At 38.8% G+C, this 27,373-nt stretch overlaps 2 protein-coding genes across 2 annotated transcripts; both read right to left on the minus strand.

Moving 5' to 3' along the window:
- Positions 1–1,614: 1,614 nt before the first annotated feature.
- Positions 1,615–9,257, minus strand: LOC144638676 (thioredoxin domain-containing protein 12-like). The gene is made up of 7 exons (XM_078497903.1): positions 9,149–9,257; positions 7,337–7,397; positions 6,550–6,602; positions 6,118–6,191; positions 5,592–5,661; positions 4,861–4,944; positions 1,615–2,535 (listed from the first exon to the last, which is right to left on the minus strand). Exons 1-7 carry the CDS (start codon positions 9,243–9,245, stop codon positions 2,468–2,470), a joined length of 507 nt encoding a protein of 168 aa, XP_078354029.1. The 5' UTR covers positions 9,246–9,257; the 3' UTR covers positions 1,615–2,467.
- A 14,819-nt stretch (positions 9,258–24,076) lies between these two features.
- LOC144637802 (dynein light chain Tctex-type 5-B-like) lies at positions 24,077–26,068 on the minus strand. Its single transcript, XM_078496885.1, has 2 exons — positions 25,611–26,068; positions 24,077–25,122 (listed from the first exon to the last, which is right to left on the minus strand). Exon 2 carries the CDS (start codon positions 25,092–25,094, stop codon positions 24,507–24,509), a length of 588 nt encoding a protein of 195 aa, XP_078353011.1. The 5' UTR covers positions 25,095–25,122; positions 25,611–26,068; the 3' UTR covers positions 24,077–24,506.
- Between the last annotated feature and the right edge of the window lie 1,305 nt (positions 26,069–27,373).

Raw genomic sequence — 27,373 nt, forward strand, 5'->3', positions numbered from 1 at the left:
GACTCGTTGTGAGCTGGGCCATTTACTAGGTTGATATGTGACACGCGTCCTGCATACTGCTAGGACTCGTTGTGAGCTGGGCCCAGCTCACAACGAGTCCTAGCAGTATGCAGGACGCGTGTCACATATCAACCTAGTAAATGGCCCAGCTCACAACGAGTCTCTCGTAGCTCAGTTGGTTAGAGCGCTTAACCGGTATCTGGGAGGCCTTGGGTTCGATTTCCGTCTGGGACTCAGAATTTTTCTTTGTCCCATGCTCGTGTCATTGTTGAAAAAATCGTTTTCATGACGTACTTAGTTGTTTTCAAGTAATTTGTCTCCAAATATGGTTACGTTTTTCATGAACTTAAAAGCTAAAACGTACTCAGTTGTTTTCAAGAAATTTGTCTCCAAATGCTGGTTACGAACAGGCTAATGACGTAAAAAGCCTTGACCACCTTGCCTCCAAATATGGTTGTTTTACTCGAACCGTTAGGCTATAAGTCCTTATAAAGTTTGGAAACTTTTTGAACTTGTAAGCCAATAAGGTCAAAAACGTTGTTAAATTTTTATCCAAATATAGTTGTATTTCTCGGACTTTTGGCTTCGACTTTTCTCTGCTTTGGAGATTTTGGCCACACCGTCGTTCAAAATCTTGCTTGTGTGTTCAAATGTTTCATTTCAAGTTAGCATTTATTTATTTATGTGGGGCACAAACGGAAAGTGGCAACGTCAAATTAAAAGCAAGTTATGAAAACGGACAGATATCGCTCGGAGAATATTAATTTAGTTAATAAACCACTTACACGACTGATAGATTAGAAGCTGATATAACAAGATTTATTTTCGAAATTTTATCGTCGAAAAAAAGAGACAAAAGAGTAGACTGCGACAACGTTAAGTAGTGAAGTGACCGATAAAATGAACCTCTCTTTACCCAGGTGTGCAGTAGAAATGGGCACCGACCGCGGCTTAATTAAAAGCTTAGTGTGAACCCTGCGATGGACTAGCATCCCGTCCGGGAAGGGGGGGGGGGGGGGAGGTTTATGTTGTGGTTTAATTTTATGCTTGGTTCAATTTTATTTTCCTTAGTTTTTGAATAGGGTAATGTACGATAAAGAGTTTAAAACAACTGAAAATAAAATTAGAACCAAGGATAAAATTAAACCACAACATATACTCCAAGTCGCTTAAAGTTACGGAAACCGGAGATAAACGCCACCCACTACGCTGGAATGTTGAAGGCGCGGTGTACTAATGGTTAGCGCGCTGGACTCCGGATTGAGCGTCCACGTTCGAGCCCTGGCCAAGGTCACTGTGTTGTGTTCTTGGGCAAGACACTTTACTCCCACAGTGCCACTCTTCACCCAGGTGTATAAATGGGTACTGGCAAACTAATGGTGGGGGGTAACCCTGCGATGGACTAGCCTCCCATCAAGGGGGAAGTAGAAATACTCCTAGTCGCTTCATATGCTACCGAAACCGGAAGAAGCTCCGGCCTGAATGGGCCACTAGCCTCGAAACAGAGTTTTTAACATACTTGCCAGGTCAATAAAGGTACAAGAAATAGTTTTGCTTGGCAAAGTATCCGTTCCACCAACTTGTTGGCGGTTTAACATAATAATTTATTTCACAAGTTATGTTACTATGCAACCACATTATTACATTAAAATGTATTATAGAATTACACCACAGTCTCAAAGTAAGAAAAAAGTCAAGTTACCTAAAGTGAATTTAAATATTGGTAATTTAAAACACCTAAATAAAACCCCTAAATGTAAAAGTAAGAGACCATTGTACAAGAGAACAATGACTGTCCCCTCCCCTAGTAGCTGGTGGCATTATAACAAAACGCTGCACCCACACCAAAATCTTACTCAGTAAAACCAGCACCGGCAACAGACAGCCTGGAAGAAGGCCAGCAGTTCAACTGCGCCATTCTTCAGGCCTTTTTATTTCCGTTTTCAATAATGTTGCTTTGTATGCCACTTGGTAAGTTTCTCGCCCACAAATCCACCTTTTGGGCTCATCAAGAATTCTGGAACATTTGAGGGGAAAAGTACTGTTACTGTGTCGCATTTGTGTACACACACCCCTGTATATTAGCTTACATATGCTTTTTCAACTGCTAGTAGTCCTTTCTTGTTTCTAATCTTTCATAATGCACAACAGTACAGGCAAACTTTACTGTTTTCTAAAGCTAACTCTTGAAATACAGATTTTAAACTTATAGGCTATCTGCCCTTTTAAGGCCATTGTGATATTTAATGTCTTAATATTATTAAAATCTTTAACATTATTAAAATAATAAAAGGCTGGCTCTCATTCAAAAGCAGTGGTACGGGAAAGCAAGATCACTGGGGAGAAGAAAAAGCAGAAAGTGGGAGGGGTCTGGGAAGAGAGGGTTATCAGATATTGATTTCTTTGCATAATGGTCTATTGACAAAAATACTGAAAACATTGTATAGTATCAGGCGGCAGCAGAAAATCATAGTTCATCCCCAATGCGAACACCATCTATCATGTTCTCAAGAGCTTCTTTCATGCTATCTACAACTAGGATTAAACACACAAAAGACAAGTAAGGGCCTGTTTACATGATTCCGGAATGACTTTCATTCCGGAACGAGTTCATTCCATCCCCATACATTTCTCTGTATCTGTTTACATGATACCGAGACGAAAGTCAAGTCATTCCGGAATGAGTTCATTCCGGTTCTCATTCCGGAATGAAAGTTTCGTTCTGGAATGACATTTCATTCTGGTATCATGTAAACACAGAACGAATTTCGTTCCGAGATGAAACCGCAACTCGCGAAACCGCATACGGACTCCGCAATTTGAATTCAGAGCGAAAAACACAATAGCATTTACTGTTTAGACCAAAGAAGCAGCTCTATGGTCAAATTATTCGTTAAAATTGCAGATACGGCCATTAATGGGCACAAAAACATGTTTGCGCGAAACATGCGCCACCTTGTTTTGATCTCGCGCGAAAACCACGCACGTGAAAATGCCTTTGGTTGAACCGGTCGACTCTGTCATGTAAATGCAGAATGAACTTCATTCCGGAACGAGTTTCGTTCCGGAATGAAAGTCATTCCGGAATCATGTAAACAGGCCCTAAGTGTTGATGAATAGCAGGATCAGGCTATTATTTTATTCCACGTGAGCAGAGGAATTTGACGCACACTGCCACTAAAGCTTTTTCAGACCCCTTACTATAGATTATCATTGTCAAGTTTTGGCTTCAATGAAACACAGTCCGACCTCTATTAAGCGGCCACCCTCGGGACTTTGAAAAGCGGCCGCTTAATAGAGGTTGGCCGCTTAATAGAGGTACAATATAAATCGGATGGGAATGGCAGTAAACATGATTTGATTGACTCTATATAGCAAAATGCTTTTAAAAAGTGAGCATATATGAAGATAGATCCAAAATTTGTGGTAACAGAACATCAAGTGTATTTCCAGCCCATGCATAGTTCTAGCTCTAATACAGAGGGCACGTAGTTGAAATGTACAGTATTTCTTCTGGTTGAAAATGTACAGAAAAATATGCAAAACATCGTTGACAAGTTTCTAAAGCCTTTTTGCATCAACAGTTAGTATGTAAAAAAATTTAGCTCAAGATATTTCACGGACGATATGTATCATCTGTTACCAATTCACTTGGAACGATTATTTGCTGGCCGCTTAATGGAGGTAAAAACCCATATAAATAATATACTTGCGACAGCAAAAATGTGGCCGCGGCCGCTTAATAGAGGTGGCCGTTGAATAGAGGTATCAAATACAGCAGTTCAGTGACAAATAAATCGGGACTTTGGAAAGTGGCCGCTTAATGGAGGGTGGCCGCTTAATAGGTGGCCGCTTAATAGAGGTCGGACTGTACTTAACAATAAATGTATCACCATAAAAATCGGCTTATAAGCCCTGGGCTTATACAACTTAAAGGAGGTTTTGGGTGGGCTTTTTAATGGGGGGGGGGGGGGGGGAGAGAAGGGGGTATATCTGGGGAGGGTCATAACCAGAATAAATTAAATCTTTAGAAGTGAGCTACAGAAGTGTTAAAGATATGTTTTTTATTAACTGGTTTTTAATTATAAAGCTTTAAAATGTCATAATAGGGTAGTACATGTATAATCGAATGTGTTGTTCCAGAAAATATCCATACCCCTCCCATGGAAGGTTTTTTAGTTTGAATGTACAGCTGTAAATTTAAATGTAATTTATTTACCCACGTGACACGGAAGAGCTAAGGAGCTCGTAAAGACGTGTACGTGCATAATAATAATAATAATAATAAATATATCAAAAGATCAAATTGGAATAAAAATAGATCAAATTGGCATCCAAGATCAAATTGGAATTTGGAGTGTTGGTTTTTGTGGAGGGAGGAAAACCGGAGAACCCAGAGAAAAACCCTCGGAGCAGGAACGAGAACCAACAACAAACTCAACCCACATACATGTATGGCACCGGGCCGGAATCGAACCCAGGCCACATTGGTGGGAGGCGAGCGCTCTCACCACTGCACCACCCCTGCTCCCCTGAATCCCCCCACCCATCTGAAAATTCCAGTTAAGCCCCATACTTTCCTTAAAAAATTTTGGCTTTTGCGACCCCCCACCCCCTCAGAATTTCCAATGACAATCCATGGGGTGGTTATGGATATTTTTTTGGAACTACACAATGATTTTTTTCATATACAGAGAAATAGGCCCATAAGTGGAGGGGAGCGTATACGCAGTTGGCAGGGGGGAGGGGGGGGTGCTGAAGTGGCTTGCAAGCAGTATTTTATGGTACGCCAAATAGCTTGAAGAAACTTACAGGGACAAGACATGTACAAGACTTGGCTACGGGACTATTTTTACTTACTTCCTGGTGTGCTTCCATAATAGTATTTATATGAAGGATTGCCCTTTTTGTTGTAAATGTCCTTCTGGACCCTACCAGATGAGTCTGAAAAGATACATGTGTACAAACAATCGATCAGGAAATTTGAAAAAAATCTCCTGGGCTCGTGCTCCACTTTAGTAAGCCTCATAGGCTTTCCATGTCTGGGAAAGACCTGTAGGATATACAATGTAAGCTTATCTTACGCAAGTGCCATCGGCTACATGAAGCTTCTCTTTCTGTGACATAGTACATGTATTTGAAGTGCTGTTAATGTCACACTGGACAAGATCTACTGAATAAACTGAAGTCCGCAAGTAAGAACTGAAGCTTCAAAATGTGATCTGTGTCCTTATCATAACAACAGAAGTGCTGCTTTTTGCAAATTTTTATCCTGCTTTTAGATTCTCAGGCTGAAATTTGAAAGGCACATGAAATATTAAGGGCAGAATTAAGCCCTTTTTAGTCAAAATACATGTAATGTCTTTCATAGGTCAAATGACCCTGAGAAAGTTTAGTCTACAGGTAAAATAATCTGTTTTTAAAAGTCTGTGGGAATGCAGATATTTATAAAATTTGTAAGGTTTCAACAGGAAACGAACGTACTTACTGCTGAAAACTTATTTAATGTCTGCAGTCATCTAGTTAACTGAAGGTACATTGTATCCTGACAAAGACCAAAGTTATGTGACAGGCTAGCATTAAATTTGTACCTAAAATAAAAATCCTAGGAATGTATGATCCATCAATCTGGAACTTGGTATCCTGTGGTTCCTCGTCATCCTGCAAAGACGTGAACCTACATGTATGTTTATATCAAAAGTCTGGCCTATACATGTAGATTGCTAACATATTAAAGGACCCTAGTCTGTGAGCAAGTCCATTATTTTCAATGCCATCAATTAATATTAAGAAACTGTTTGGCAAAGCAAGGTCTTATTGCATTGCTGTAAGTTGTGTTGCTGGAAGTCTCTACCTCTAGTTGTTTCACAGTGAAATCTTTTGTTTAGACAAAAGCATGGCTGACTAGGGCCCTTTAAAAAAATAACTGAATAGAACACTTTCACATGTGGATTTTCTTTGTCAATGAGTTTTGTTAAATGCAAATAAAGGAACAAGACATAAATCTAATTTGCCTGCCCCTGCTACCCACATAACATGCCTGCCACCAACCCAGCAGTTGAAAAGTCTCAAATAAACAAACTTTTCTCTAGTCAGTCAGTCAGTCATGTAACTAACCTCAACATTGATCATTACAAACTTCTTGCTTAATTCCTCTATTTCCTTTGATTGAGCAAATTTAGGCTTCAATGCTGAAAAAAAATGTTATTCTTATTCAACATACATGTAAATGAGTTATCCTGTCAGAATCAGAACACAAATAAGAGGTACATTGTACTTGTACAACTACAGCAGAACCCTGCTAGCATGGCAACCAGTGAGCCAAACAAAATTGGCCATGTTAACGGGGGTCAAACTTCATGGCTTGTCACAGTCCCCTTCATGTAAAATCATGATCAAATTAATTTTGTCCTTTGGTAAAGAAACCAATCGTACTGGATTGAACCCTGAGTCTTTCCAACCAAAGTCCACTACATAGAAAATGTATGAATAGTGGATACGTGCATCTACATGTACATGTGGTGAACTATTTTAAACACAATTACACACCTTTGCATGCACCACACCAAGATTTGTGAATGATCAGCATCACAGGTTTGTGGCTGAAATATATTATATTAAAATAATTCAAAACTAGTTCTTCCACAACCATGCACTGACTATTTATAATAGAGAGAAGTTTTTCATACAGTGGTGCTCAGTTGTGGAACAGCTTACCCCTAAAATTACGGCAAGCGACTTCCCCCAACTGTTATTACAGAAGGGGGGTTACTTTATTTCGATATATAAATTAGGAAAAATATATAACTGCAAAAGAAACATACTAGTGGACATTTTAATGTTTTAGTGCTGTTTATGTATAGTAATTAACCCATTTTCCACTGATAAAAATTAAGCCAGCTTTAAGCCTTGGCCAAACGAGAATGAGAGTTGATGAGAGTTGACTGTCATGAGAGTTTTCGTCAACTCTAATCGACTATCATTAACTCGGGCCAAACGAGAAAAGTTGAGTATGTTCAAAGTTGATGAGAGCACATGAGAGGTGATGGGAGTGCATGAGAAATTCAAGCCAAACGAGGGCGAGAGTTTGAACTCTCATCAACTCTCATCCTTATTTGGACCGGGCTTTAGGGGGGCTTTAATAGAGCTTGAGGCAAGTGATCACCACAAGGAAATGACTAGTCCTAAAATGAGAATAAATATTTATAACAAACTCTCTCAGCACTGAGCACTATAAAATGTATTGGAGATCAGTAAGGAGAAAATTGTTCTTAGTTGTCATCATGCAGGCCTTATAAAGCCAAATAAATACCAAACAATGGCAATAGACCTTTACCTTGATTCTGCTTCTTTCAATCCTTCAGAATATGTTTTCCAGGCAATGTGATCTCCAAAACCTTGCAAAGGAAAAGGTGATACATAAATTGAAAACTGAGTGTGACAATACATCAAACTATCAGCAATAACAGGGTTTGAAAAAATCTTGAATTCAAAAGGGGACAATTCACAAGGGGCTCTCAAATTTTGCTTGCTTGGGATACAGTACAATACAGTAGTTGTATGCTTGTCTTAGTGACGAGGTTGTAAATGTACAGTCGACTCCCGATAACTCGAACCTTCAAGGGAAATTGAAAATGGTTCGAGTTATCGGGAGTTCGAGTTATCGGAAGTTGAGAACAAATGACCAGAAATATGCAAAAAACGATGTTTACTGATTTTCTATTCATACCGTGTTGACCGGTGTACATTTTAAACAAATTTGATTCCAGTATAGAGAAGCCAAAAGAAAAAGGAACAATATATTTCTAAATCACTGTCTAAACCAGAATGTAACGTAACGAGAAACCGAATCAGCTGCGGACGTTGTAGGTTTCAAACACGTTCAAAGAGAACAACGCTATAGGCTGCTGCTGTAGAGTTTATTTGATTATTTTTTCGAGCAATGGTCAGTTAATTCGTCCTGACGATAATCCTTTAACGTTTTCGAAGGTTAATTTGAAAGAATAGGCATCAACCCCTGCAAACAAACTGAACGTCTGCTTTTTTGAACGGCTCTGACTCGTGTACGTTTTTATTTCAAAATATATAGCTAATAAATATAACGTTTTGGACTACAGTACACTGTTTGTTTTGACTTTTTAAGTGTTGACAGACATGATTCGAGTTATCGAGGGTAAAATTATATAGAAAATGACCTGAAGGGAAACGAAAATTGGTTCGAGTTAGCGGGAGATTCGAGTTATCGAGGGTTCGAGTTACCGAGGGTAAAATGACAGTAAATGTATGACGGAAATCCAGGGGAAATTGATTTTGGTTTGAGTTAGCGCGAGATTCGAGTTAGCGAGGGTTCGAGTTATCGAGAGTCGACTGTACTAAAATTCCGGAATTTTATTCCGGGAAATTTCTGTTCCATTCGCTTCCCAACCCGAATCTCCAGAATTTTTGGTTCAATAAAAACCACCCCATATCCCCCCATCTCCCCCCACTTCATTGACAGGTCCTTCCTAAGAAAAATAATTCAAGCATAATAATATTAAAACTATTTGTTTAAGCCATATAAAAAAACAGAATCCCGATATCTTGAACCTCCTGAAAATCTTGCAATGTCACTTTTCCTTGATTTTTTTTCCTTTGCTTCACTTCTTCCTTTGCTTCACTCAGTCAATTTTCAAAACTCCCAATTTTTTTAGTTTCCCTTGGAGATAATTAGGATTCTACTATTTACATATTTTCTTAATTTTCAAATTATTTTTTATTAAAGAGACTCACTTTCTGAAACACGCAAAAAAAATTAAAGAAGCTGATCTCGCCGGATATGACGCTGAGATTTGCATAATTTTGACGTGTACCAGTTAAACACAATGAAACACCTGAAACATCTGTTAATTTATCTTGATGTTTTAACTTTACTAATTCAGCCGGTCATAAAAGTAAGGCCTTAGCATTAAGCTGGAATACACAATGCTTCTTTATAAGTTCCTTATTAGCGTAAAACTAGTAAAATAATGTCGAATTTCATAACAAAACACATGCATATAATTATTTTTTGTGACAATTTGTAAGCTTCGCAATAAGCGGGTACAAAATTGTTCGAGTTACTCACATTCTGCGAAATACAGAACTAAATTTCTCTCAAGTTTACACTTACCTTTCCCAAGCAATCCATCGACGGCAAAGAGGCACAAGTTGCCCGTATAAAGGAGTAATAAGAATGAACGAACAGAGACTGTAAAAACCACCGCCATGACTGTTTTGTTCGCGCCTTCAAATTAAGGGTGGGCCGATATTCGATACCAAATATTCGATACACCGATATTTTGACAATTTTAAAAAGTATCGATACTTTCGAAAAATATCGCACTTTCGATACGTTTTCGATACTGCGCACGTGACCTGAGCCTGCGGTCATCTGGTCAGCATCTGAGGTTTAAAAATGCAATTTTGCTCAAACAAATATTGATGTTCTTGTCAATATTTGAATTTTTCTTGCCTTGACATGTCCACACATTGCTGATGCAACAGTGAAACAAAAAGACCAAAAATCAACATTCGTTTATAATGCCAGGACTGTTCTTTGTATGGTTAGACAAATCATGTGACATACCAATGACGTCAGGACGGAAATGACGTCATGATATCGATATCGATATCGTTATCGCCATAAAAGGCAAATATCGTATCGATATCGTATCGTTTTGAAAAACCTGTATCGGCCCATCCTTACTTCAAATGCAAAGATGCTTTCCGAGGACGAATGTGTTGCTTGGGAACTGGTGACCAGCTTTTGGTCACAGGACACCTAAGGTTTTGACTGCGGTCAAACAACAGGAGCTAACAGGACTCTGCCGAAATAAAATACAAAAACAAACACAACGAAACAAAACAAAACAAAAAGACAAGAGAAGTACTTCAAAGATATAAAGTTCTATATAATGAAGATGACTTTTTCAACACGAGCATGGGACAAAGAAAAAATTCTGAGTCCCCGACGGGAATCGAACACATGGCCTCCCAGATACCGGTTAAGCGCTCTAACCAACTGAGCTAAGAGAGACTCGTGGTGAGCTGGGCCATTTACTAGTAAATGGCCCAGCTCACCACGAGTCTCTCGTAGCTCAGTTGGTTAGATCGCCCAACCGGCCGGTATCTGGGAGGCCATGGGTTCGATTCCCGTGAATCCCGTCGGGGACTCAGAATTTTTCTTTGTCTCATGCTGTGTCATTGTTAAGAAATTCATCTTCATTATTTATCACCGAGCTTAAAAAAATTATCATCTTTATTATTTACAAGGTTCTAAATGTTCTAATTTTCCCAATTCACAGTTCCTGATCATTTATTCGTTTCTGGGAGCTTAACTATAAAATGTTCTACGTGTTTGAAAACAAGGAAACGCGGACTTGTCGGCGCCATTTGTACGTCAAAGCAATTAATTCGGTTCGGATGCGGAGCATTTAAAAAGGAGAAACACTCGTTTATTTGATGGAAAGGAAATATATTTACACTCAGCAACTTTTTTATCTACCATTGCTCGTACTCCCACTTCAATATGATCAAATTTCCCCATAATAGAAAGAAAAACTGTCTGTGACTGAGTGACTGCGGTACAACCAGGGTTTAACTGAAGCCGAAGGATTAGGGAATAAATTTTCATATAGGCTGTCGTTTGTGTAGCCCCAAAGAGTAAGGTTTTCGAGCCTTTTTCCTGAAATCGGGTAATGTTTGTGCACTCTGGTTTGCAATTACAGTCGAGCCTCTCCTTGCAGACACCTGTATAATTAGGTCACCTCCCTATTACGGACGGTTGACTTGGTCGGTGGAAGCGAAAAAATTGATATAAACCATACTTCTGTCTGAATACGGACGCCCCCCATAATATGGACACTCTTTCTTGTCCCTTTGTTCTTGTCCCTTTTTTCTTGTCCCTCAGTATTAAAGAAGTTCGACTGTAGGTATTATTCTCGAAAGAAACTACTTCTACTATTGTTTTTTTAATATCTTGAGGTGTTAATTCTCCCGAACTGAAGTGATTTATTTAAACATCGGACATTTGAAATCCCTCTCAAATATTTCCGCAAACCAAATCACTTGCATTCCTTTTCTGTTTTTTTTTTTTTTTTTTTTTTTTTTTGCTGTGTAAGGTCTGTTCTGGAAAAGAATATCGATTCTTCGATCAAGGTAGGGGAGCACCCGCAGGGCGGGGGGGGGGGGGGAATTTTGTCTACTCATATTGTTTTAAAGATGTAGAGCACTTAAATCATCCACATTTTTTGACACCAAACCGGCTGCACACCGATCATAAAACAAAGACAACAATATCAACAACAAAGATGGACTCGTTTAAGTAAATTTATTGTTTTTATATACACAGTTTCGGACAATTCGTTTAACATTTCATTACGTTAGGTTATGTTAAGCCCACACTAGCAACTGTAACGACACGGTCACGCAAATGACGGTCGCAAATGAAAAAAAAAAAACACCTTACGATGATGTTTGACGTCACCAGTGTAATCAATGCAACATAACAACACAGTAGGAACATATTCACATACCGTATTTACTCGAATAAGCGCCGCCCCCTAATAAGCGCCGCCCTCGAATAAGCGCCGCATTTGGGACAAAAAAGATAATAAGCGCCGCCCCCGAATAAGCGCCGCAGTCCCGATGCGGCGCTTATTCGAGGAACTCCGTTTAGCTTAGGTTAAGGAACTCTAAAACAAACTTGGACATTTCTTTCTATCAAAAGCGATGTTTTGCAGTTCAAAGTGATTGTTTTACCGCTTGCCCATCCGTTTTTCTATCCAACATTCTTACAAGAGTAGTACTGTAGATGTTGTGAGGGCCGCAAACGTTGCCAGGACAGCTAGCGCTTCTTCTCTCTTCAGAAAGAGACGAAGACTGACAATCAAAATATGCTATCTTCAATTACTGTAAAAGATTAGATTCTTTGTGGCGTCCAAATTTTAAATAAGCGCCGCCCTCAAATAAGCGCCGCCCTCGAATAAGCGCCGCACTTGATGCACGAAAAATTTAATAAGCGCCGCGGCGCTTATTCGAGTAAATACGGTAGGCCTTTCGACATAAAGGGAAAAATGGATCTTTTTTATGTCTAAGTTGTTATGTCGTTATGCTGATGGTGTGTGTCAGGCTTTAAATTACAAGTTTCACTTAAAACGACTTACTTACTGACTGACTGTCTTACTTACATTCTTACTTTCGGGCAGAATAGAAGAACGATATTCTTACTTATTTTCTCGGCACTTATTTTTCGCGATTCAGTTTCGCGGTTTTCAATTATAAGGTATAGCTAATCGTGCAACGATTAGCTATCTTATTGTTACTTATTTCAGCGGGAACTTAATTTCGTGAAAATGGAACGGGCATATCTCGCGGGACTTCGTTTTCGCGATTTGGCCTGAAAATACGTTGAAAACGTTGAAAATACGTTAAAAACATTAAAAATACGTTTTCCGGTGTCTTTAATTTTACGATATCTGAAAACTGCGAACCTCGATCGTGAAAATTAAGTGCCGCAAAAATAAGTAACAATATACCAAATGGAATGTAGCGAAACTTAGAATTAGTGATAAATACGGCTACTAATTCGAATGTAACCAGGGCCATTACATTCAGAACCTTTCGGTAAGCCACTTATACACAATAATATTATAATACAAGTAAATTCATGCAAACTGTCTTAGAATATTACAATCTGCCAGCCCATCTTCCCCACTGACATTTCATCTGTCAGCACCATATTATGCATAAATATCTTCGAGTTGCGCTCGAAATAGTCTAATGCACTACTGAAACCGTAGAAGGCGTGGGGATCCCTGCGATAGATTTAAAATCCCATACAGGGTTGAGTCGGATATACTCCGTTAAGTCACTTAATGGGTCCTGAATGCTACTAAAACCGGGATAAGATCCGGCCTTATGGGCCAATTGGCCTGAACACAGACTTAACCAACATCCCTTCTACAGAAATCACGGACAAACCGTTCTATGTAATTAATCATTTCTCCACACACAGCTGTACACTGCCCAAAAATAGCAAGCGAAGGCTTTCAGATTTGAGACCTCAAATCACGACATAAGGCCTATACCCCCCCAAATGAAACCCTTTAAAGGTAGAAAGATAACTAAGAATTGTGTGCACAGGTCGTTCTTTTTTTGAAGCACAGAATGCAGTACTGGTGGTTCAACTATATCATATCTCACTTTTCGTTTAGTTTGTCATGTTAACTAATTTAATTAAAGGGGGGGGGGACTATCTAAGGATCAAAAATGGGCACAAATGTTATCCCTTTTCCGGACCGAGAACCTCAAAAGCCGTATTCCATCTGGTGGCATATACTATATAGACCACATATTGTAGTTCCCTCCCCCTCCACGGGCACGAGTTAGCAGGATTCCCGTGGCCTACAAGCCCTACAAATAATGGACCCCCGCCGCCAAGGGATCCATGATGTGCTTAAATACGTTGGAAATCTGATGTTCTTCTGAAACTCAGAAATATTTACAATATATACCGGTACACTATGTACAAGTTTTTTGACTTTGCCCTTTCAATTCTTTTTTTTCGTTGATAAAGATCAATATTCTCCTCACTAATTTGGTATTTTCTACTGATATCATTCGCCTTTAGAGAGTTTGCTCACTATCATGCAAGACTGTTCAAGGTCTCTTTCGCAGACGACCGTCAAAATTTTGCTGACAACTTGGTTTCTAGCCAAGAGTCTTTTCAAGGCTTAAGTAAGCTACTAGGTAAGGCAGTTAATTGTTGTTTTAAGTAATTATAAAGTCAAAGTCATAATGTCATTGGCAGCTGCTTTGTTAATTTGTTTTGTGACACTCACAGTATCCCAGAGTAATCTTGATTTGTCTGTATAACTGTGTTCCTTTCTTTTAAGTTCTCAGTTTTGTTCGACATGTAGCGATTTAAGCGATGCAAGTTCTCAGTTCTGCAGCGATGTGTAAAAATCTTTTTGCACCCCGATAGTTGTGGCACGGAACCTCAAAACCCTGCTTGTCGGGTTTGGAGGACTGACTTCTATCATAGACTTGTCGCTGTTATTTGAGGACCCCGGATCTGTCATTGGTTGCGTTGCATTCGAAGTGTCTTGTTTTTCCTCGGACAAGTTTGCTTCCCACGCGCTTGGCGTTGCTTGAGCGCGACTAGACCGCATGGTCTGCATAGCGTTGTTAGAACCTTGTGGCATTTCCTGAGGTGTAATCTGATTTTTAGGTGGTTTTCTAAACTTGGCTATCTCTGTCGCTGCCCTCTGGTGCCCTCTGGTAACTGGTACTGATCCTGTTATCTTCGCACAACTGTATTCTCGAGATTCTCGATCTTTCTTCAGTGTTACAAGATCTTCTTGCACTCCAACAGCTCCGATTGGTGCGGGACGGATTCTCAAATCTTCCTTAATGGATATTTCTGAAAGCCCACTGGTTTCATCTAAAAAGCTGTTTTCTTCCCTCTGAGGCGTGGTGCTATCGTCCACTGAGTATATCCGAGTTGTCTTCGAGCTCGGCACTTTGGATGTTTCTTGCTTTCCCATGAACAAGTTGGAACTTGGATTTGCTCGTGGTTGGCTATGTTGCATGGAGTTGTTAGGAGAAGTCTGACTTTTAGGTGGTTTTCTAATCTTGAAGAGGTGCTCTCTGGTACTAACCGGGACTGATCTTGTTTTCTTCGCATCACTGTGTGCTTGAGGCTCTCGATCTTTCTTCAATGTTACAAGATCTTCTTGCACTCCGACAGCTCCGAAATCTTCCTTCATGGATATTTCTGAAAGCCCACTGGTTTCGTTTAAAGAGCTGCTTTCTTCCCTCGGAGGGTTGGTGTTATTGTCCAAGTACATCCGTGTTGTCTTTGGTCTTGGCGCTTTGGATGTTTCTTGCTTTCCCATGAACAAGTTAGAACTTGGATTTGCTTGAGAACGGCTATGATGCATGGCGTTGTTAGGAACTTGTGAAGGGTTACTACGCGACATCGGATTAATAGCAGGCTTTTTCATGTGGAGCATCACAAGCACCGTGTTTCTGAAGCGGCGGTTCCTGAAGAAGTACAGGATAGGGTTTGCAAGAGAACCCAGGAGATTTAAGGTAACTGCCCACTGAAAGATGTCATGAGTGGAGATACTGAGCACATGGGCGAGCAACAAAATAGCAGCAGAAGGGGCGAAGGACAGAAGCAGAGCGACTGTCAGTAAGAACGTGGTCTTTGCAACCTTCCTTTCACTTGCAGCATTGACTGCGTTCTGTGAAAGCAATTGCGCTACAGCAATCTGATTGCGTTTGCGCGTTTCGATATAAATCAGGATGTAGAAGATGGGAATGGCTAGCAAGCAGATCGTCATGGGTCCTGAAAAGAAACACGCCTTCATTATATTGCTTTGGCGCTTGTCAATAAAGCCAGCTAAATACAGAGCATTAGGAAGAATTGAAATAGCTGTTAAAACCCACGAGGCGATGGCACACATCGTGACCCGTCCTCTTGTAACAATGACTTTGTACTTGATAGCGTTAGTAATTGCCTCGTATCTTTCCCACGCCATTGCTGTCAAGTGGTAGATGGAACTGCAGATAAGATGCATCGCAAAGAGGCCCGTGATGATTAAGATACACATGGTTTCATAATCGTTCTGTAGACGTAACATCCCTGCTGCTATAAATAGAGGTTCGGCCACAACACCAACAAGCAGATCCGTTGCAGCCAAGCTAGCCAACAGGATAGTGGGTATAGTTCGTAACTCATTTTTCTGCGCTACCGCTATAACAATGAGGCCGTTCAGTAGAATGGTAAGAGGGCAAGCAATGGTTGAAATTACAGTTGCAGTAATTGTGGACACCTTGCTTGGGTTAAGGGAAAGCGCATCACATTGGCTAAGAAGCCTGCTATCGGTTTTGGTGTTGTTCATTTCGTAGGTTTTGATAGCTCTAAAGGACACAGTCTGGGCAAACTGAGTTAGATCGTTTTGTCTTCTTTTCCCCTCGCCGACTTGACTGCTTTGAGACAAATATCTGGTTTCACCTTTAATGTGGGAAAAATATAAAACACTGTTTTAGCGTATGGAAAGAAACTGGACACAAATTATTTGGGAAGTGGTCACTCGACACACACTCACTTAATTGTATTTACTTGCTCACCTACTCGCTTGCTTGATGTGTCATTACCAAATCGTTGTTGCAATAAGCAAATTCGAAAATGAGTATTCCAATATTTTCTATATAAAAATGACGCGAACCTGTGTCTACTGCTACTCCATTAGCTAGTAATGCGTTTTACAATAATGGCGTAGTTGGTTTTTATGTTGGTAAATAAACTTAACATTCTGCATAGATTTTAACGTTACAGGGGCGGATCCAGGATCTTTCTTAGGAGGAGGTGTTCCCCTAGATGCGCCCCTGCGTTAAATGGCCGAATACCTTTAAAATCTTTACCACTCCTCACGGGGAAGCAGAGAACAAGTGGGTCCACATCTACAACTCAGTAGTGACGTCCTTAACAGGAGAAGCCGAGAATGCAAAATAGTTTGAGGCCCGCCTTGAAGGGGTAGGGCCATTCACAGAGTACAAGGGAAATTCGAAAGTCGAAAGGGTAATTAAGTGCAACGATCCTGCTACAGCCTCAGCGCATAATTAATTAACTTCTTTGCCTGTGATGGCAGTCGGAAGGGTGTGGAAAATAGCACACTCTTAAAGAAAACAGAAATTTGAGATTTTCAAACCTGTGCTCACGGCACTTTGCTTTACAGCAGAGGAACCTGGTTATCGTATGCTAGTCAAAAAAGAACACCTTAGTGCATTCCTTCTCGTTTCCTTTGGGGAATTCATGTCATCAAGTGACTGGTCCGGAGAGGTCTCCAAGGAAGCCACCATCACCACCACGAATGCCTTTCTGCGCCTGCCGGCAGCGCTTGAGATTGCTTGGGAATGCAAGCCGGTTTTTGAATGGCAGGATCCTGAAGGAAGTATTACCCAACGAGCTTGACAGCCCAGGGGGGGTACTTGCAGTATACATGACGGGGAGGTTCGACGTATTTTTTTGGGTTGAAAATTTACACCCTCAGTATTTTTTTGGGTCAAGAGATCTGTCATGTATTTTTTTAGGTCTTAAAGTCCGTTTCATTGAATAAATCAGTATCGAGGTGCTATGTCTTGTACTTTTGGGGGTAGAAAATTTTGATGTCAGGTACTTTTTTGGGTGTAAAATTTCAGGCTTATATATTTTTTGGGTTCGCAATATGAAGCTCTGTCGAATCCCCCCGTCATGTATACTGCAAGTACCCCCCCCCCCCCCCCCCCCCCCCCCCCTGGGCTTGACAGCGACACAAAACACACTGTCTTCTAATTTGGCCACAATTTAAAAATTAAAGCGAGTAACTAGTATTCGCCAGCCCTGGCTATCAACAAACAAGTAAAGAAATGGCTGGATAAAAGTAGGGAAGGAGAAGAGACTCAGCAGTTGGTAGAAAAAGCAACATCAGCGTTAACGTTAGGAGTCTTAGGAGCAAGCTACAAACTGACAACTAAACCAACCGTTTTTACCAAAGTACATCGCAGGTGAAAGAGTTTGTCATTCTAGGGTTGGTGTTTGCGGCCACTCGAGACCTGTTTTGTTTAGTTCTAGCTTGGCGAAACTCAGTTGTCGTTTCAAAGCTCGCGCAAAGATTAATCTGACACGGACCGAACAAAAATAATTTTATCTCAATTTTTCCGAAATGAGATTTTTTTTTATCATTGCAAGTTAACCGTACAAAAAGTCGAGTTAAAGAGAAGACGATGTATTAAAAATGTTAAGAGTGTTTTTTTCTTTGCTTGCGATTGGGAAATCCGGATTTCGGATTTCCGAAAAAAAAAACCCGCCAAATCAGAAAATGGATTTTGTCCAGCCAAATCCTTTTCTGAGGTGGATTTCAATTAAGAAATTCAACGTTGGATATTATGGATTTGTCATTTTTGCGGTTCTTTGGTTCTTTGGGAAATCAAGTTCTTTGGGAAATCAAGTTCTTTGGGAAATGCAAGACTGTTGATTACATATATTACCTATATAACAAACTTTTAAGAGTGTTTTTCTCTTTGCTTGCGATTTGGAAAATCAAAATCAAATTGGATTTTCAAATTTCCGGTACCCCCTCCCCTGGATTTTTCCCCAGAGAAATCCTTTTCTGAGGTGGATGGATTTGTCATTTTTGCGGTTTTTTGGAAAATCCAAAACAGGATTTGCAAAGCTGTTCTAGTGAGCAGCGATCAATAATGTGCTAACTTTGCGTGCATTCGATTGTTAGTTTCAAAATTGTTAATTCGAAAAATTAGCGGTCCGATTCAAAATACGCAGAATTTAGACGTTTCGCGTTGTTGTTTTTCAGAAGACAGCAAAGAAATTTACCAAGGGTTACAAAGCACGTACACAGCTATTTTCCTGCCCAAAGAACCTTTTGCTTGTTTAACAAAAGTTGTCTACCATCGTGGTTTGCTAAAGCTCCCCATTGGATCGTGCGCGCAGAATTGGCGGAGCATAGATAGTTCATGATAACAGATGAAAACAGATTTGCAAATACATTTTCCATTTTCCAAAAAAAAACGCAAAAATAACAAATCCATAAAATCCAAGTTCACCCGCAGAAGGATTTCGCTGGATCAAAATCCGTTTTCGGATTTCGTGTTTCTTTTGGGAAGTCCGAAATCCGGACTTCTCTGTCAAATGCACCTTTACAGAATAAATCAGGAAACCGTGCAGACCATGAAAACTTTAATATATCTTGGATATGCATGTAAACTGCTGCAGAAAATCATTGAATGGCAGCTCAAACTATACACAAATGGACAGTGTTGGAGCCAATAGATTAATTTTTGCAAGTAGATTGTCAACTTGTTTTCTATACTTTCTCTTTAAAGTCTAAACAAAATTGTCCACGGTTTTCGTGGGCCCACTTCAAAGCACATATGTTACTTTTCACAGCAAGACAATAAATCCAAACGGAAAAAACAGAAACATTTTAATGAGAGATTGAGAAATCCTTTTTTGCTCGTGCAAAAGCTAACGTGTACATATGTTACTTTCACAGCGAAAAATTTAAGGCAAGAAATAAGTATGATTTTTTTTTCTTATTAAATATAAAGAAAACGGCTCAATTTGTTTTGAGGGATTTAGCCATTGTTTAGTTATGCTTTAAGAATAAGTTTGTAATTAGTTTGTAGTTTTTAGTCAGCTGTGCTGTTTCAGTAATATACACCGTTATCTCCCATGAAATAAATGAACAAAATGCAATTCCTGGCTTTCCAGCAAAATACCATACAAAGTAGTTACGCATATTTTTGTGTTGCAATCTTGTTACAATGATTTATTAGTGGCCATTTTTTTTGGTAATTCAGTATTATCTTAACATGGAATAAACAAAAATATTTCACAGGGCTAATCAAAGTTTAGAATCTAATTCCCCCCCAGTCTCGGTCGTTTTGCCGGGAATCAGATTTGGTTCAATTTGTTCAGATATTTTCCTTCGTTGAGAGCTCACGTTTACATGCAAACTACGTGCAAATTAGCTTGTAAATGCAACGTGTAGACTAAATAACAACATTGGCAAGAAGGCTTATTTTCATTCAACGTTCTTCTATATTAAACAGTCGATGATAGATTTTGAAATCTTGAGAAAGAAATTAACCAGGCAGTGATAGAAGCTACTTGGAGATCTCGTTTGTTTCAGACGTTTAATCATTGCAACTCAATGTATGCAGCTACGGTGTTTTTCCGGTTAGCTGAAATGATTTTGAGTCCAATTTTTTTCATGTACGTTTTATATCATCAGTATAAAAAATGCAATAACACACCTTATTCCTTAACACTTGGCATGCAACTGTGACAGTCCCCAAAAAACATATTTTACGAGGAGAAAACTCAGATCGTCTCCGCACGCCCTGACCAAGGAGTCAAAGAAAAAATCAGTGTAAGTTTTTAGACTTATGATTTAAATTTGTTTTTGTCATCATGTGTGCCCTTTGAAGGATAATCTTTTTTAATCTTTTCATCTTTTCCTTAGATTTTTTAAAGGGCATATATAAAACCAAAAGTTACTCGATTAAAGTTTCTCCGATTTCGAGCTATATTAAACGCAAAAAAGGGCGTCAGGCCAAACTTTAATCTAAAACCAATGAATGGTGAAAATAATGCAACTGAATTTGCTCAAACAAGAACCGGCGCAATATATGTATGGTTAATTTAACGTTTGCAAGTTCATATCGTAATTCTCACAGACTTTGTCAAAATCTACTTGCGATGACACATTTCTATCTATTATCAGGTTGCACAGCACTTTAGATTTGAAGGGAACATTTTTTCTTTTTGTTCCCGATAACCTGCACATGAGGTAAAGCGATCAAAAAATCTCTGGGTAGTTTCAGTAAAAAATTTCTAATGGTTCGCCATATCTATCGTTTCTCTGTTTTCATTTCATTCTTTTTTTTGCAAGGACGCCGATAACAAACACATTTTCGCAATAAACATGCAAGCTAGACATTCTCTTAGCCATTAAGATCCAAATCATGAAATCCTACGTTTTTTCTCCTTCCTTCTGCCCCTTCTGGCAACGGGAAAATGCTCTTAAACAGAATACTGTCTCAAAGAGTTTCGTTTTTTGTACGACTTATATCAAGCAAAATGCAATTTGGTATTTGCCAAAGAACAGCCACATGGCTGAAGTTACGGCGATTCCCAATTTCAATTCCATATTCAGTATCAAACACAACCTTACCTTTTCTTGTGGATTGCTCGTCCGTGCAAGGAACACGCAAATTGAACTATTGAACAAAACTAACGTTTGCTGAGCTTACGTTTAACTTTTAAGGGATTGACAGAACGGTTTACGCATAACAAGTGTTAAAAGTGTTTTCCTCTCCACTACACCTGTACTTTTCACAGATAAAAAAAGTGAAACTGAAGAAAGCGAATAAGAAGAACAAAAATAACAACTAAATACAATCTCTCTGTTACTAAATTTCGAGATTTCTTATTGGTTATCTTCTGATTTCTTATCGCCTTATAACAGAAGGCTGACCTTATTTGATAAGTTGACAATTTCATGTTGTACATTTTGATTTACATTTCACCCGCCGAGAATTTTTTATGGAGGTGGCTTAAATTATAATTTAAAAATGGAGTATTTGCTGGTCAAAAAATGAAAAAAAAAGGCACTATCAACTCTTCTAGTTATACAACGTTTGATACGAAATATATACGTAATGATAAAAATGTCAGAAGAAAAGCAACTGAATAAAAGCATATTTTTTTTCCGTTAAAACATTAAATTAGACTTAGCAGTTTGGTTACGAAATATTGTTACACAACATTTTCGGCTAACCAAGGCTTGTTTCATGTTTCTGAGCCATATATTTTTTGCATGAACATAATTATTCGGCTTTGAAGATGTGGGATAATGTCCTAGTAAGCCCATATGTAGCAGCTCTGCCAAATCAATACACACTTATAATGTCTCAAATTCAGAATTAAAGAAACAGTTACCTTTGTTTTCCCATGAATCGCGATTGTCACTAGCCTCTGAACACAGCTGGTCACCTCTCATCGCTGTCAGCCCGAGGAGGGAGGGCGTCAGAGGAGATGTGGGGGAAAAGGAAAGGTTCGTGAAGGAGAGTCGCACACTGACTTATTGTACATGTCGTACTAAAAGAGACAGGTTCAAATTCTGATACTAGAATTAACTCTATTCTATGACATCACAAAAACTAAAATTAAATTTCATTCGTATTCCACAGCGACTCCTGTTCGCAGTATAGTGCCGGAACATACCGAGTGCTTGTCATTGTAACCCCTGATTCAGTTCCTCATCATCATCATCATCATCATCATCATCATCATCAACCAAAACAACAACGTCATCGTAATTGTTATTGTCATTGTTATTGTTATTACTATCAATATATTTATTTATGTAATTCGCTTTTGGTAAACAGGATACTTTTAATTTATCAAGGCGAATTTGAACTACACAAAAATTGTCCAGACCCGATATTTTTGTAAAGAAACTGTCACGTTTTTGTGGGGACATTGGCGCTGGCCCTGGGAAAACTTGACTGTTTCTTTCCAAAAAAAATATCTGGTCTGGACCAATTTTTTGACGTATCCGGACCAATTTTTGCTGTAGTGTAAATGAGACGCTGAGGACTGACGGCGATTGTAGGTCACATTAACGAGATTGTTAAATTAATGGGGATTTCAGAAAAGAAAACGACTGAGCTACTGGTTATGTCAAAAACAAAAGTGAATGTATCGAGGTTGTTAAGGGAAAATGTCACGAGCAAGTCCTCTAAATTTTGTGTAAACTATGCTAAAACTATGAGGGTACACTAGTACTCACTGATCAAAAAAATAACCTTTAAAAATAAAGTTATAAATACATTCTCCAAGATGTGAATAAACCCTAATCATTGGTTTCTATGTGATGGTTTTCTTCCAAGTAACACTGCCAACTTGAAAACGTCAGCCCGACTTTTTCAAGTGTTTTTTCTACCCAAACATAGCCAAACCAATTTTTAACAATTTCCATGACCAGTACAATACGCCTTAGCAAAGGCCGGCCACTATAAGTGGATTTCCAATATATACTAACACCTTTTTTGGACTTTCAAGTAGCACTCATGCCTGACAGCCGTTTATTTTTTAACTTGGGTTTTATGCGAATATCTTGCCCGTTTCAAGCAATCCAAAACTCTATGCAAAAAAAAGGAATCTATGTTTTGCGGTGTTTTATAAATTGAGGGTGATTTTTGGAGATGTTTAGGAGAAGATAGTTTTTCTCAAAGGATTAGTAAAATTTAGAGAAATAAGAAAAGTTGGAGATTTAATGTGATTTTAAAATTAAAATTAGATAGATTGAAATTAAAAATTGGTAGACGGACACGAGACAGTCCCCCTGACAACCTGGAGTGCTCTTGCGTGGAGTCAACTGTCTGGTGGTGTTTCAAATTTTTTTTTTCTTCAACCCCTTCTCTAAACCTTCTAAAATTCTATTCAAATTCGGGAATACTCCCGCCTTGATCTCGGGCGGACACTGCCCCTTTTTGGGTGGTCGAAGGGCGGGAGTCCACTGAATACATCTCCCATATGTTCCATACCTTCCAGAATCTTCCATATCTTAATTAATTTTCTCCTCAGTGTGAACATGTCAGTGAAACGGACAGATTTTGTTTCATTCCGCGTTTGAAATCCGAGAAAATACCATATTGTTCTCATTTAAACAAAGGCAAAACTCCTGGGGGATCGTATTGATTATAAATTAATCATTGACATCACATAAACTACAAATTTGATTTGTCGTTTAATTAAAAATCTAATAAATTTTATGTTGACTTGTTGAGCCGACCTTTCCCAAAATAACCTATGCTGCAAGTAGATCAACTCAGCAATTAACCAGGCATATCATTCCACGTTTGTATTCAGTATATTAGTTAGATTTGTTTGTAAGCACAATAAAAGATTGGACTAAAGTTATTATGTTCATTAGTTTGGGGTGTTGAAGCAGTATTAATAATGAATATTAAATACTACCAAAAATCTCTCGGTGATATAAAATATTGACTTAAAATAGTAATAGTTTTGAAACACAGGGATAAAGAATTATTTTCACCAAAAAATGAAGCAACCCTCAAGTAATTCGTCATTACAAGAGTGCCCTCCCCACCGGCTTTTTAGCCAAGCTTGGTAGAGCTATTTTCGTCCATTATTGGTCAACAAAGGGATCTTTATTGGACTGTACAAAGAAAATATTGATAAACCATTGAGCTCTAACGGACAGTTGCGCACCATATTTAGATAGTGTAGAGTTTGTTTACATTTGTTTAATATCTTTCTTCTGTGTCGGCTTGATTGAGCTTAATTGTTTTTTATCTAGGAAAAAACAGTAACAAAATCTGACGCTTCGATTTTGGGCTTTTTACAGGGTTAATTTGACCACGGCTGGCAGACTAACAAATTATTCAATCTTTAGGCAACCACATGTGGCAAACGTATGGTTTATATATTCACCCCTAACCACAGTTTCAATACCAAAACAACTTGAAGTGGAAAATGAATATTTAATTTATACAAACTGACTCTTGAATACTAAGTTGGGCTATTATAATTTTGACAACGATACCCGGATAATTTTATAACTGATATGCCTCTAAATACTTCGACAAGCTAATATTTTGAGTTGTAAACGTCTTATCAAGTAATCCGAAAACGTAACCTAATTATATTATATTCAACGATGATAATTGTTTTTCCGCAAAGCTAACAAATAATAATTCTGCTCTCTGAATTCAAGGAGGTCACAGTCAATACCTCAATATTTTTGAAGATTGATTGAAAAGAGATCTCTTATTTTGATGAAAACTTGAACTTGTTGACCTTTGTAAAGTAAGCTGTCTTGAGAAAAAATAGGTGTATGCTGTGCTATATCAAAAAGAAAGTAAAAAGCGAAATAAATTAAATCTTTGCGTGTTCAGTATCGAACCGTGAAAACAGTGCAAACAGCAAACAATGTCTTGCTTCGAAAACTCGCAGTTACAAAGTTATCTGTTTCGGGATCCCATAAGCACTGACTAGTTATCTCAAGGCCTTGATCCCGGACTTCACCAATGTATACCACAGATACAACTTTAGTCTCCGGTGGAGTAATTTCCTTTACTCTGGATTCGACTGCTTGGCTAATTGTCGCACATTGCTCGACACATCTCTGGCTATCATAGTCACAGTCCATTAGAGAATTGTCAAGCTCTTCTGTAATGATGTGCTTGATAACTTCTTGCGATTCCAGTTCGTCCTGGAAATCTTTTAAATCGGCGATGTCATGAGGGGTGTTCAATGGAAGGGTGAACTTTGGTGAGCAGCTAAAGCTAAGCCCGCCCGACTCGTCTTCTGCGCCATGCCACGTCGAAGATCGCTGTCGTTTCGCGGTGAAGCTTGCAATTCCTGATGCAATGGAATTGATGCTGGTTGTGCGAAGGCGATCTTTCTTCTGCTTCCTTAAGAATGGCTCCACGGAGTTAAGCGTTACTGACCTTTTCCTTACTGCTGTAGGCGCGCTCATGATTCAAGCTTGACCTCAAAACTATTAACTATGTAGAGAATAACAGATTTAAAATCAAAGCTCTCGAATCTTATGAGCTTACAGGCAAACCCTTGTTTTGTTAGCGGTGCATTTGTTTGGCGCCTTGAGTGCGGTGTCACACAAATGATGCTCAATAAATCGGTCTGGTGAGAACATGCCTTTTAATTACCCCGCTATCCGGTACAAAGACGTCAACAACCGAGGTATTTTTACACAGTGTTTACAGCTTTTCTAAATTGAAATGAAAAGTTCCCGGCATTGCCAATAAGAGGATTATGGTAATCCACCTTGATATTGCTAAAATATTCATAATACTTTGCTCAGTGAAGGCCTGTCATATTGAGAATTAAATTTTCATCACAGATAACTACCAATTTCCATCGGTTTACTCGCCCGCTTTCTCCAATTAATAGAATTTGCAAGGTATTCTATAGTTAATGACCGGCAATATTAAAGTTATTCCGGCGGAGTTAAGCCCAGGTGTTAGATACTTACGATTCTATAGCTCCACAGTTGTAGCAAGAAGTGGACCCCTCTTCATGCAGTTCACGCAATGTCCTATCTCGGCTGCGTCTCGAAATAATCTGTGAATCTTCAATAGTCAGACTTTCCTCACGATCTCCAAAAGTCAAGTTAAAGGTCGCATCTTGAAAACCAAAATTCGATTACAAATGACTTAATTAAAAGCCGGCAGAAATGTCCCGGCCGTCAGGAATTGTGATCCAAACTTATTAAGAATTGAAAACCAGGTGTCCTGAAAGCCCGTTAGGAATCTCGAAGGCTTCGGTACAAGGCCTTGGGTATGTATGTCTATAAGTACAGTTGTTGCTTTAAGCTGTCCACACTATCTTACTGGGGTTTATCACTACATGGCAAAAAGCTCGATTTACACGTAAGTAAGCCTTGAAAAAATATATGCACAATTATGTCTCGTATTGAGTTTCTCAACCGATGTAGGAATTTAGGGACAAATGTAGCCTGACCCTGGTCAACTTTTACTGTAAGCTATTTTTGGCCTGTGTATGACAAAATTTTGTTCCGTTTAAAATATGTTATTTTTAATGGAAAGCGTAACGCATAAATATATAAAAAGAAATCAAAGAAAGCATTATGCATTTAATAAACGATTTTCATAATAAACAGTGTACTGACTAATAATCCTTTAAGTGCATATTTTATGACTATGAGGAGCAAATTCCTTTTTCTTTGCCAAAAGAAAAGAATTTGCACCACACCTTAGCATATCTTCCCGCAATCTTCTCTATGCCTTCCGGTAATCGCCGCAAAACACGACTTGGGCCCAAATCGCCTTATAAAAACAAAAATCCATTAGAAAGACCATTTGGAAAGCTTGTTTATGTTGGACAACGATGGAAAGCCTTTCCATCTGCTTTCCACTGAATGCAATGCGAAGGTGCTCGAATCTAAAGCTGAGCGGAGTTATTTCCTCCATTACATTCCATCCCCTTCTGGAAAACGAAAAGCACCGAAAAAAAGTTAGAGAGAAGGTAAGTTTCCAACCCTTTTATCCAAGTACAAACTATTCAATTAAAGGTGGTTTAGTAATTAAGGTTGAGAAGGATAACAAATAGTGATTCTAGTAAATGGTCGGATTGCCCTTTGCTTGACAGGGCAAAATTAATGCTTTTCCTTTAACCTTCGTAAAATTTCAGCACGTTATGTAAATGCTGTAAAACATCTGTCAAAATCTAATGAAGGACTGTTGTTTACAGTAATCTTCCTATGCGAATTCAGTGTTCAAGATCAATCTAGTGGTATTTGCAATTTATGCATTGCGTTTTTCCCATTTTCTTCTACTTCGTCATTGAGTTTCACACGTGATATCACTTGATTCTTCTACCTTTTAAATGCTACAATCCACAACACAATTCATGGGAGTCGACACTTCCCTGCACCCTTACAATGCTGTGCACCTTTAAAAGACAATGCTTCCTATTGAAAATGGAAGAGTAACCAGGATTCATAATTAAGTAAAATGTTTTTGGAACGTTCTCTGGTTAAAAATTTGTTAAAATATAAGCTTTTGACTGACAAACTGCAGCCTTTAACGAATGATAAAAATGGCGCGAATGAATAAATATATAGGGTAAAAATGTGTGAAAAAATTACAGAATAAAAATGTGTAAAAAGGTGACAGGAAAAATAGTGAGAATTTGATAATAAAAGAGAACTATTTTAAAAGAATAGAATATTGTGGAGGTAATGACCTAGCATTGTTGTCCGCTTCAGTTGTCATG

This window comes from Oculina patagonica, chromosome 14, assembly GCF_052425735.1.
Source record: "Oculina patagonica isolate OP01 chromosome 14, crgOcupat, whole genome shotgun sequence".
Taxonomy (NCBI): domain Eukaryota; kingdom Metazoa; phylum Cnidaria; class Anthozoa; order Scleractinia; family Oculinidae; genus Oculina; species Oculina patagonica.